This window comes from Populus alba, chromosome 1 (genome assembly GCF_005239225.2).
Source record: "Populus alba chromosome 1, ASM523922v2, whole genome shotgun sequence".
NCBI lineage: Eukaryota > Viridiplantae > Streptophyta > Magnoliopsida > Malpighiales > Salicaceae > Populus > Populus alba.
In genome coordinates, this window is record NC_133284.1 from 15,086,708 (window position 1) to 15,097,078 (window position 10,371).

At 34.1% G+C, this 10,371-nt stretch overlaps 1 protein-coding gene and 1 long non-coding RNA gene across 2 annotated transcripts; one reads left to right on the plus strand and one right to left on the minus strand.

Annotated features, from left to right (window-relative positions):
- The first annotated feature begins 1,180 nt into the window (after positions 1-1,180).
- LOC118039042 (pectinesterase) lies at positions 1,181-6,545 on the plus strand. Its single transcript, XM_035045608.2, has 2 exons — positions 1,181-2,272; positions 5,611-6,545. The coding sequence occupies exons 1-2, from the start codon at positions 1,225-1,227 to the stop codon at positions 6,300-6,302; spliced, it is 1,740 nt and encodes a 579-aa protein (XP_034901499.1). The 5' UTR covers positions 1,181-1,224; the 3' UTR covers positions 6,303-6,545.
- Positions 6,546-9,953: 3,408 nt separating this feature from the next.
- LOC118039170 (uncharacterized) lies at positions 9,954-10,371 on the minus strand. The gene is made up of 3 exons (XR_004685898.2): positions 10,292-10,371; positions 10,125-10,203; positions 9,954-10,038 (listed from the first exon to the last, which is right to left on the minus strand). It is a non-coding gene; the product is annotated as an uncharacterized lncRNA (long non-coding RNA).

Consider the following 10,371-nt stretch of genomic DNA (forward strand, 5'->3'; position numbering starts at 1 on the left):
AATTATTCAAAAGGAAAAAGTAAAAAAAAGTGCGGGAGGGGGCTGGTGGCCACTAGGCCGAGATACCCCCCTCCTCACAGTATTGCCGTTAAAAAACGAAACAAAAAAGCCCTACAATATTATATTTACACGTGCATATACAGGTTGCCACACGAGAGCTGTTTTTCTGTCTCTGCCTCAAAATTAAAATTCAAAGGGTCTGCATTGTTTATACAATATAGTTTTTTTTACACGGTCAAGTACATTTTTGAATTAATTTTGCCTCTCAAACATAAATCCTCCTCTTCCGTCCAACAAATTCGATTATAGTAGGAGTAATTTATATCAACTTGCCAAATGAAGTAATCAGGAAGATAAAGTTGTAATAACAACGAACCAGTCCCTAACCTTTAAAAACCTTGCTAATTTCTTCCTAAACTTTCCCTATTTTACCAGTTCATCCCCGTGTGAATTTCTATCACATTAAATTAAAAACAATGACTGGAAAACATGGAATGGAATTAAATTTATTTAAAATAAGTAATCTCTTAACTAAAACAAAAGGTTATAGGAAGAGATTAACAAGATCTTGAAGGTAAGGATTGATATGCTATGAGTAGATAGATCGGGGACTGAGTTGTAGTTAATAAGCCCCAAATAAATTGGAAGGGCAACGCTAATTACCAAGGGAAAAGACGATAGACATTCCTGATCCCACAGTCCTGTCTAGGGAATAATCTGACAGCGTATTGCTCCAAGTTGTAACGTGCAAGTGGCCAGAGGGTCTAAAATCTAGAGTTTATAGGATATATATAAAAAAAAATTTCAAAAAGGAGAGAGAAGAAACAGTACTTTAAAATAATGCATGAATTATGAAAAATTAAAAGAAAAAAAAAAGAAAAAACAGAAAAGGACTGGAGATTAGCAGATGATATAATTGATAATTCCATGCAGGTTACACGGTGCCGCCGAGTTTTTTTTTTTTAATTATTTTTTTTTGTTTTTCAATTGTTTTTTATGTTTAAAATAAACTTTTAAAAAATAAAAAAATATTTTTTAAAAATAAACACCACTCTCACAATCAAAACTAAAAGGGAAAAAAAACCTCAGATAATTAGCTTAGCTGTCCTTGTCAACCACCAAAGCCACCACTTCTCTTCACATGCTCTGTTCCACTATAAAATGGTGCCCACACAGCCTCCTAGAGGTCCATAACCATCTCTCTCATTCCTTTTCTTCTCCAAAATGGCCCAGGACAAGCATGGCTTGACTGGAGTATCAGATTCTGGTAATCACATTTCCATCTTAAAGAAAAACAAGAGACTCCTCTTAGCCAGTTTTGCTGCTCTGTTTCTAGTTGCCACAATAGCTGCCGTCGTCGCCGGAGTAAATTCACACAAGAACGGCGAGAATGAAGGCGCTCATGCAGTCCTCAAATCCGCATGCAGCTCCACTCTTTATCCTGAATTGTGCTACTCAGCTATCGCCACTGTCCCTGGAGTCACCGCCAATTTAGCTAGCCTAAAAGATGTTATCGAACTTTCCATAAACCTCACCACCAAAACTGTTCAACAAAATTATTTCACTGTAGAGAAGCTCATAGCCAAGACCAAACTCACCAAAAGAGAAAAGACTGCTCTCCATGATTGTTTGGAGACTATAGACGAGACTCTTGATGAGTTGCACGAGGCTCAGGTGGATATCAGTGGGTACCCCAACAAGAAATCGCTCAAAGAACAAGCTGATAACCTCAAAACCCTGCTGAGCTCTGCCATAACCAACCAAGAAACATGCTTGGATGGTTTCTCTCACGATGGAGCAGATAAAAAGGTGCGAAAAGCTTTAATGAAGGGCCAGACCCACGTTGAGAAAATGTGCAGTAATGCACTGGCAATGATCAAGAACATGACAGACACTGACATTGCCAACGAGCTCCAGAGCACAAACAGGAAGCTCAAGGAGGAAAAGGAAGGCAATGAAAGAGTGTGGCCGGAGTGGATGTCAGTAGCAGACAGGAGGCTGCTGCAGTCATCATCCGTGACTCCAAATGTGGTGGTGACGGCTGACGGAAGTGGGGATCACAAGACGGTATCAGAAGCAGTAGCTGCTGCACCAAAGAAAAGCAGCAAGAGGTACATAATTCAAATCAAGGCCGGAGTTTACAGGGAAAATGTGGAAGTACCAAAGGATAAGCATAACATAATGTTCTTAGGAGATGGGAGAAAAACAACCATCATTACAGCAAGTAGGAATGTTGTTAATGGCAGCACAACCTTCAAGTCTGCCACGGTTGGTAAGTCCATCTTGACCCTTTCCTTTAGCATCTTGTTCTATTTTTCTGTTTACAATTATGACAGTAACGAGTCCCTTCCTCTATATCTTTTTTCCATAAAACGTGTGGGATCAAGAATAACTATTGACATTTAGTTGAAGGTGGGTTCCATTGTTGCTAAAGTTAGGGAAGGAACACGCCTTAGCAAATAATGGCATGGTTTTTCTTTTTCATTTCCTTTTTTTTTTTTAAATAAATCCGTATAACATGTTTTAAATTAAATAGTGGTGATTGTTATTGTTTGTTTTTGTGTTCTAAAAATGTTTTTTTTTTAAAAAATATTTTTTATTTTTTATTTACTGTAATTTAATATTTTTTAATGTTTTTATATTATTTTGATGTGCTGAATTAAAAATAATTTTTAAAATATAAAAAAATATTATTTTGATACATTTTCAATTAAAAAATAATCATACTTTTAAATAACCACTCAGTATATACATAGATTAAAAAGGCAAATCATACCTGTTTGGGAAGACACTTTGCTCTAATCATATGACTTGTTTGGGGATGCGTTGAACAAGTTTTTTATTAAATTTTGAAATGTTTTTTTATTTGAATGGATTTTTTAAGTGATTCTTTTAACATTTTATATTAAAAATAAATTTTAAAAAATAAAAAGTAAATTATTTTAATATATTTTAAAACAAAAAACACTCAAGAAACAGCAAAAAGTGTTCTGCAATGACACTCGCCTCGGTGTCATGTCTTCCTAATTCTAAACGCACGCATTTTGAAAGGCTCATTCTGCTGTGTGCTGGCTATGATTTCTTGCATAATTGAGGGGGCGCTTTCGGCGATGAAGTGCTTCTTAAAAGTGATTTTTTCAATTTAACACAGACAGGTGCTAGAAAGCTACAGTTGAAATTTTTTCATTGACCTGAGACAATGAAAAATTGCACAGCCATTCAGAAAGCTACAGTTGAAATTTGGGGTATTTAAAAAAACCATAGGTTAAAAAGATACTATCTAAATAAATCGTAGATAAGAACTACGTTATTTTAAAAAAACTTGCAGGTGAGAACTTCCAGCTGTACTATTTTTTAAAAGCTACAAAAATAAATAAATAAAATTACAATTTCAAACATCACTTAACGTACAAGAGAACATACAGGCCAATTAGGGAAAGCCCAACAAAATGGCTGGCGTGTCAAACCCTGCATGTGCTTTTCTGTCTTTAGCCCCGTCATGAAAACAACTGGGGATAGTTCCAATCCAACGATGCATCAGCTATCCTTAAGTCATGCGGTCCCACCATCTTTTCAAAAGATCTTAATCTTTTTTTTTTTTTAATTATTTTTTACTTGTTTATGTTAAAAGTAGATTTTAAAAAATAAAAAAATAATTATTTTAATTTACTTTTAAACAAAAACAATTTAAAAAACAGCTATCCTGCACCTTCTCCACCAATGCCTATACAGCAGGCATAAGAAGTGATATTCTTGACATTATAGCAAATCTTTTTGCTCGGAACATTATTGTAACTCGAATCTTGAGAGCGACCCCAGGAAATAATATTTTTGCACCGATGAGGATATGATATGATAAGGAGGATCTATTCCCGTGACCCCAAAGAACATGTTTTATCCCAGTTGTTTGCCCCCTATCATGCTCATCTTTTCGGGATGTCCGAAAATATTTTAAAAAAATAACTTCAAATAAAAAAAAAATTCATTTTTTAAAAATCAATTTTAAAACATAAAAACAATCGAGTCTTCCTCTCCGCGCATTAACATGGTTTCCCTTTTGTCTTCTTTCGATCTTGTAAGCAATTGGAACAGTGTTTAATCTTACTAAAGTTTGAAAAGTAGTCGTTAGGAACCGAGGATAGATATCAAGGAAGCTAGGTCATTGTCTTCTTGGACTTTTCGTCCTTTTTTTCTTGCCATTAGATGCTTGCATGAGGGTTCTTCGATGCTTCCCTATGTTGTCGCTTGTTTCCTTAAATTACGACTCGCTGGAAATTATTAACTCGCTCTTATCCAACTCATTTTGTATGTTTATGGCTAACTGGAAATTGTCTCAGGTCACGAGTCATGTCCTTGCTTCCTCTGTGTGTATACATCTAATGTTGTATAACACATGAATTATGATCATTCTTCTAGCATGTCATTTGGTGTCTGTTTAAAGTTTGCAGTCTTAAGACATGCTAGGGGAGTATTGGGTTTCATCATTTCAATTGTAACTTTTTTATTTTCAGGATGTTCGGAGTGTGTAGAAGTTGTTTTTAAAAGTATTTTTTATTTGGAAATATATTTAAATAATATTTTTAAATAATTTTTAACATTAACCTATATATAAAAATATGAAAATATAAAAAAATATATTTTAAAGTAAATAAAAAATAAATTTTTTCAAAAACATTTTTAAATTATAAAAACAAACATCATCTTAAAATAATACGCTTTTACCTACTTATGTTATTTTCAAAAAACCTTTTACTGTATATAGAAACTCATTCCATGCTGAAATTTCATGCTTTTTTTGGAACTATTTGTTTTTGTGGTGTAACAATATATTTTTTTAAAAATATATTTTTAATATTTTTAGATTATTTTTGTTGATGTAAAAAACAAATGTAAGAAAAAAAAATCTAAAAAACAAAAAAAAAATTATTTTAATATTATTTCAAATAATAAAAAAAAAATACTCTGAAATGTAACCACTGTTACGACACCAACCGACTTCTATCAAGGCTTTTTATCCATACATTCATACATACATACATATATATTGATTCTTGCCGGGTATGGATATCATTTTTTGACAAAAAATAATTAGATTTGGATGCCTTCCATTCATTCTACTAGATATGTAATGCTGAAAGAGTAGATATATCAATAGCGCTGGACATCAATTAAAGGGGGTCTTGTTAGATCATGAGGTTTGAAATTGAATACCCCATAATTAGTTTTGTGCTCCAGCTAATATAACTAGTGGACTGGTATCTGCCTTCATTTTATTTACTATTTATTAATTTATTTAGTTGAAAACGTAGCGGATTTTAGGTGAGGACCTTGTTGAATGTTTGGTAATAAAGATTGGTAGTTAAAACATTAATTACTTCAACTGTTTAATTTCCTTAACGAGTAAAAGAGTAAATGAGGCAGCTGAATCCATTGATCATGTATTGCTAGAAGCACATGGACTTGTTCTTAAATCTCTGGATTCGGAAATGCTGGCGAGCTGGAGCGTGCTTGATCTTGTCTTTTTTTTATCTCTTTTGATATTTGCATGCTGTTTAGACGTGGAACATGTAGCTGGGATATTGACCAGTCAAGATTTCCTTAACATTGCAGCTGCGGTGGGTCAAGGATTCCTCGCCAGAGGCGTCACTTTCGAAAACACAGCCGGTCCCTCTATGCACCAAGCCGTGGCTCTGAGGGTCGGGTCTGACCTCTCAGCATTTTACGAGTGTGACATGCTAGCCTACCAAGACACCCTCTATGTCCACTCAAACCGTCAGTTTTTCATAAATTGCTTCGTAGCAGGCACCGTTGACTTCATTTTTGGCAATGCTGCTGCTGTTTTCCAAGACTGCGACATCCATGCTCGACGCCCCAATTCCGGCCAAAAGAACATGGTAACTGCCCAAGGCAGGACTGACCCTAATCAGAACACCGGCATTGTGATTCAAAAGAGTAGGATTGGTGCCACTTCTGACCTGCTACCTGTTCAGAGCAGCTTCCCAACGTATCTCGGGAGGCCATGGAAGGAGTATTCAAGGACTGTCATCATGCAATCATCCATAACTGACGTGATACAACCAGCCGGGTGGCACGAGTGGAGTGGCAGCTTTGCACTGAGCACATTGTTTTACGCAGAGTATCAGAATTCTGGGGCTGGTGCTGGGACCTCCAGTAGGGTCACATGGGAAGGATACAAAGTGATTACAAGTGCAACTGAGGCTCAAGCGTTCGCCCCTGGAAATTTCATTGCTGGCAGTAGCTGGTTGGGATCTACCTCCTTCCCATTCTCTCTTGGTTTGTAAACTATATGTATTCTCTCTTCGTGGCGCAACCATGTTGCATGTACTTGTAGCAGTGTTGATCGGGTGTCTTGTGTGGCCAGTGAGCTCGTGTTTTCACATGTTGTGTTTTCTAAGCCTACGAAATCAAACAAGTGATCACGAGAAATGTCTGCCTCACAAAGATTGGTAGTCGAGATTCCATAACCTAATCAACAATCTCTCTCGAGAATCATTGATTATTTTATATGATTAAGAAAATATGTATGATTATGTGTTGTGATTGTCAGTCAATCATGGATCAATTATGTAATAGTAGAGTTCAACATATCTTTCTGAGACGTGATATTGTCAAACAACTAATTGAGAATTGAATTATTTTTATAATTTATGTAAGGTCAGAAAGAAACTTAGCTGGTCCAATGAAACATCGAAGAAGATATGATTATTATGAATTATAACTACAATTATTATAAAAAAATTAAAAGAACTCAGATATACACCGTGACTTCTGAGGTGATGCACTGTTGATTTAAGCAGTGCATATCGTTGTTTGCCTGCGATTTCTCACAAGATTTATCACTTTTGTTGGCTCAAGCTGGCTGCGGCTGATTCATTTTTTTTTATATTTTTTTTTATCGAAGACTGGTCTTGGGTCTTGGCTGTGACAGCTTGGGTGACCCTCGTTGGTGAGCTGCTTGGCCGTTTATTGCTGTCTCTTAGCTCGGAACTTAGCCGATTGGCTTCATTGCTGACCAATTTTTTGGATCGTTCGGTTGCTGCTCTCTCTTCTCTGTTAGTTGGGCTCCGCCAGGCAAGTCCCCTTGTCTTTGCTCATTTAGCTGGTCTCTGACTGCCTGTTTCTTTTTGCTCTTTTCCAGGCAATTTCATGTCAGCTGCTTCTGTTTGTGATTGAGATGTTTGTGGTGTGGGTGATTGGGTTGGTGGTGGTTGTTGAATTTTAAATTCATTGGGTTTCGGATGTTGTTGGTGTGTGAGATGTTCGATAGGCTTTTCTATTTTTTTGACTTTCCTTTTAGCAAAGAAGGTTGTGTTATTAGAATGATTCTAGCTATATCCCTGATATTTCTCCTAAGATAAATGTTAAAATCAACTTATAAATGAAAGAAGAATCATGATAGAAAAGGGAAGAAGAATCATATCAGATCATATAGATTTATCCGCCAATAATGGATTTATTGGCTTTTTAGTTTATAAAAACTAATGGTTTGTTTTGGCTGCTTTTCGATGGTGATTCAGTAGATATGCATGTTAAGTCGATTCTTTAAGATTTAAAGAACTTCACAACTTTGTCATTGTCTCAGGTCAGTAGAAAACTTCTTTAAACTAATGCTCATGATCACATGATCACGAGGTTAATGGTTGGCTGTCCCAGAATAAATGTAACACTGGAGTAGAAAGACATGGACACTGGAGTAAAATGCCTCTTGCTAACACAAAAAAGAAAAAGAAAAAGCAATAGGCATTTTGAATCCTAAAACATCGCATCCATCTCGCCATGGTGAGATAGCCAATAAGGCTCTGTTTAACTATATGTTTTTCCAATTATTTATTTTTGTTTATTATTATTTCATTTCCCTTAATACTTCTCTATCAGTTGCTCATGTTGCTTTACATCAATTTTATATGTTTTGTTCATGTTTTACTTGAATGGTTATCAGCTCTTTTGCCTTTTCCTTCGCAGGATTTCATCGCCTTCAACCTTTTATCCATTTTCTTTGACCCTTTTTTCTTAGCTTTGGTATCAATTTCAGCTTATTATTTTTTTATCCTTTTTTCTACGTTGGTGTTGCTGCTTATCTAGCATCTACTTTTATGTTGTTTGGACTGCAATGTGATTTTGTTGTTATGTCGTATTTTATCCCCACACCTTTCTTCTTGCAGGACGCTGATTTTAGGTTCTCAAAATATAAACTTGCTGCTACATCCTCCTTGCCCTCTTCTCATTATGCTTGCTGCATCCTCAATAACTGCACTTCTTTTAAGGAGAGTGCTCCTTAATTGTTGTTTCTCATGACATCCGCTCATAACTTATGCTTATCCTTTTGTCCATTTACTCATATTCATTATAGCTTGGAATTCTTACATCAATTGTTTACATGCCTTGGCAATTTGATTCTTTGTTTATTGACAATGACAAACATGGACCTTTGTTAATATTTTGCGTATAGAATTCTCTAATGTTAGGAGGCTTTAGAATTGCTTTTTGAATGCAAGATAAATACATTGCGTATATAATTCAATGTCTCTGTTTATTTACCATATGGTATGCATTTCACAATTGATTTTATTCCCCCCTAAAAAACCATATTGAAACATGTGATCTGCCCGTAGCAGAACGAAACACAGCAGCATAGTTAGTATGTGTTTGCATGGGAGGTGTGGTGATATTTTACTAATGAAAAAATATACTTTTTTTTTTTTAGTTTTACGTGGGTATTCAGATCAGCTTGCGCGTACCTCAACTAATTAATTTTAGAAGGTGTGGTGTGTGCTTTAAGAGAATTGTACCTCACAAAACAAATAAAGACATTATACCTTCCACCCGAACGCACTCTTACTCATATACACTAAAAAAGTTGAGGTTTTGACATGATGCTTGTCTTTTTATCCTTTTTGTTGTCGTCAGTTTTTTTATTTAATCCTTCTATTACCCAATTCAATTAGATAAAGTTTTAGATTATGGTTTAAAAACAAAATTAAAAGAGAGTCACAATGTAAAATGCATTGAATATGCAGGTCTAGCCCATATATTTTACGTATTTTATCTTGATTTCAAAATTTATTTTCTAATCTTTTGAGTTTAGGTAAAAAAATTCATTAACTTTTTTTAAAGTTTGATTTTTATTTTGTAGGTTTGTTCCAGCCTTGAAAAGTTTATTACATGTTTTTATATATATATATATATATATATATATATATATATATATTAATATATATATATTTCAACCTAGTTTTGGATAATTAAAATTTATAAATTGGTTTATTAAAATTTATAGTGTTTTTTAGGTGTTTTTAATTAAAAAATAGATAAAAATAGCTTTTCTTTTTTCAAAAATTAAATTTTTTCTGTTTATATAAACTAGGGGTGTGCAAAACCGGTTCGGTTCGGTTTTTCCTCAAAAAAAGCAACCAAACCGAAAAAAAAAAAAAAAAAAGAACACCCGAAACCGAACCGGACCCGGCCCAAACCGGCAGGTTCCGGTTCGGTTCCGGTCCGGTTTTTTAGCCAAAAAACCGGACAAACCTATAAGCATTTTTGGGCTTTTTTTGAACCTTTAATAGGCTTTTAATGGGCTTTTTAATGGCTTCTAATAAATTTCTGGTGGGCTTACAATTAATTTTGCTAATATCTCATTTTCTTTGAAGATTCCAAATATATTTAATTTTTTTACCCTTAAATATTCAATTATATTAAATTATTATTATCAATCTTATGTTTATTAATTTTTTTGGCCATTAAATATTCATTTATATGAAATTATTAGTGTCAATCTTGTGTTCAATATATTTTTAACTTACTAATATTTTTCTACTTCCGAAAGTTAAATAACACACTCACAATCACACACCAATAAGTTAAAATCCAAATTACAAAATACAAACCATTGCCTTCAAAGGCTTAACAAAAAAAGAACAAATAACATTATCATAAAAACACTCCAAGCCACAAAAAATAAATCTTCATGTGCACATCATCTCAATAAAAAAGCACTTCAAGAGCATTGCACTTTGATTCCTGAAATTCATAATCTAGAATTATAACATGATAAATTAAATCAGAAGATATAAAAATTAAAAAATATATATATATTTATACCATACGTTTTCAATACATGCATCACAAATTCACAATTTGTGAAGTAATTATCATCCGTTGCTAAATGCAACTTTCCACCAAATTCTACAAAATAAAATATTAAAACATGTTAGAATAAAAATGTGTTAATTAATAAATAAAATAAAATGTGTAAGTTTTTAAGAAACGTTACCTGATTCAAGGTTTTTGTAGGTTTCTGGAGATAGAGAACAAATAAGTGCTTGAACTGTTGCTGAGATAGAGAACTTCGAA

Bases quoted from the DNA above. Each gene is read 5' to 3' on its own strand.
- LOC118039042 (XM_035045608.2), top strand. From the start codon at position 1,225: ATGGCCCAGGACAAGCATGGCTTGACTGGAGTATCAGATTCTGGTAAT. The intron at 2,273-5,610 runs GTAAGTCCATCT...TTAACATTGCAG, and splicing joins CTTCAAGTCTGCCACGGTTG to CTGCGGTGGGTCAAGGATTC.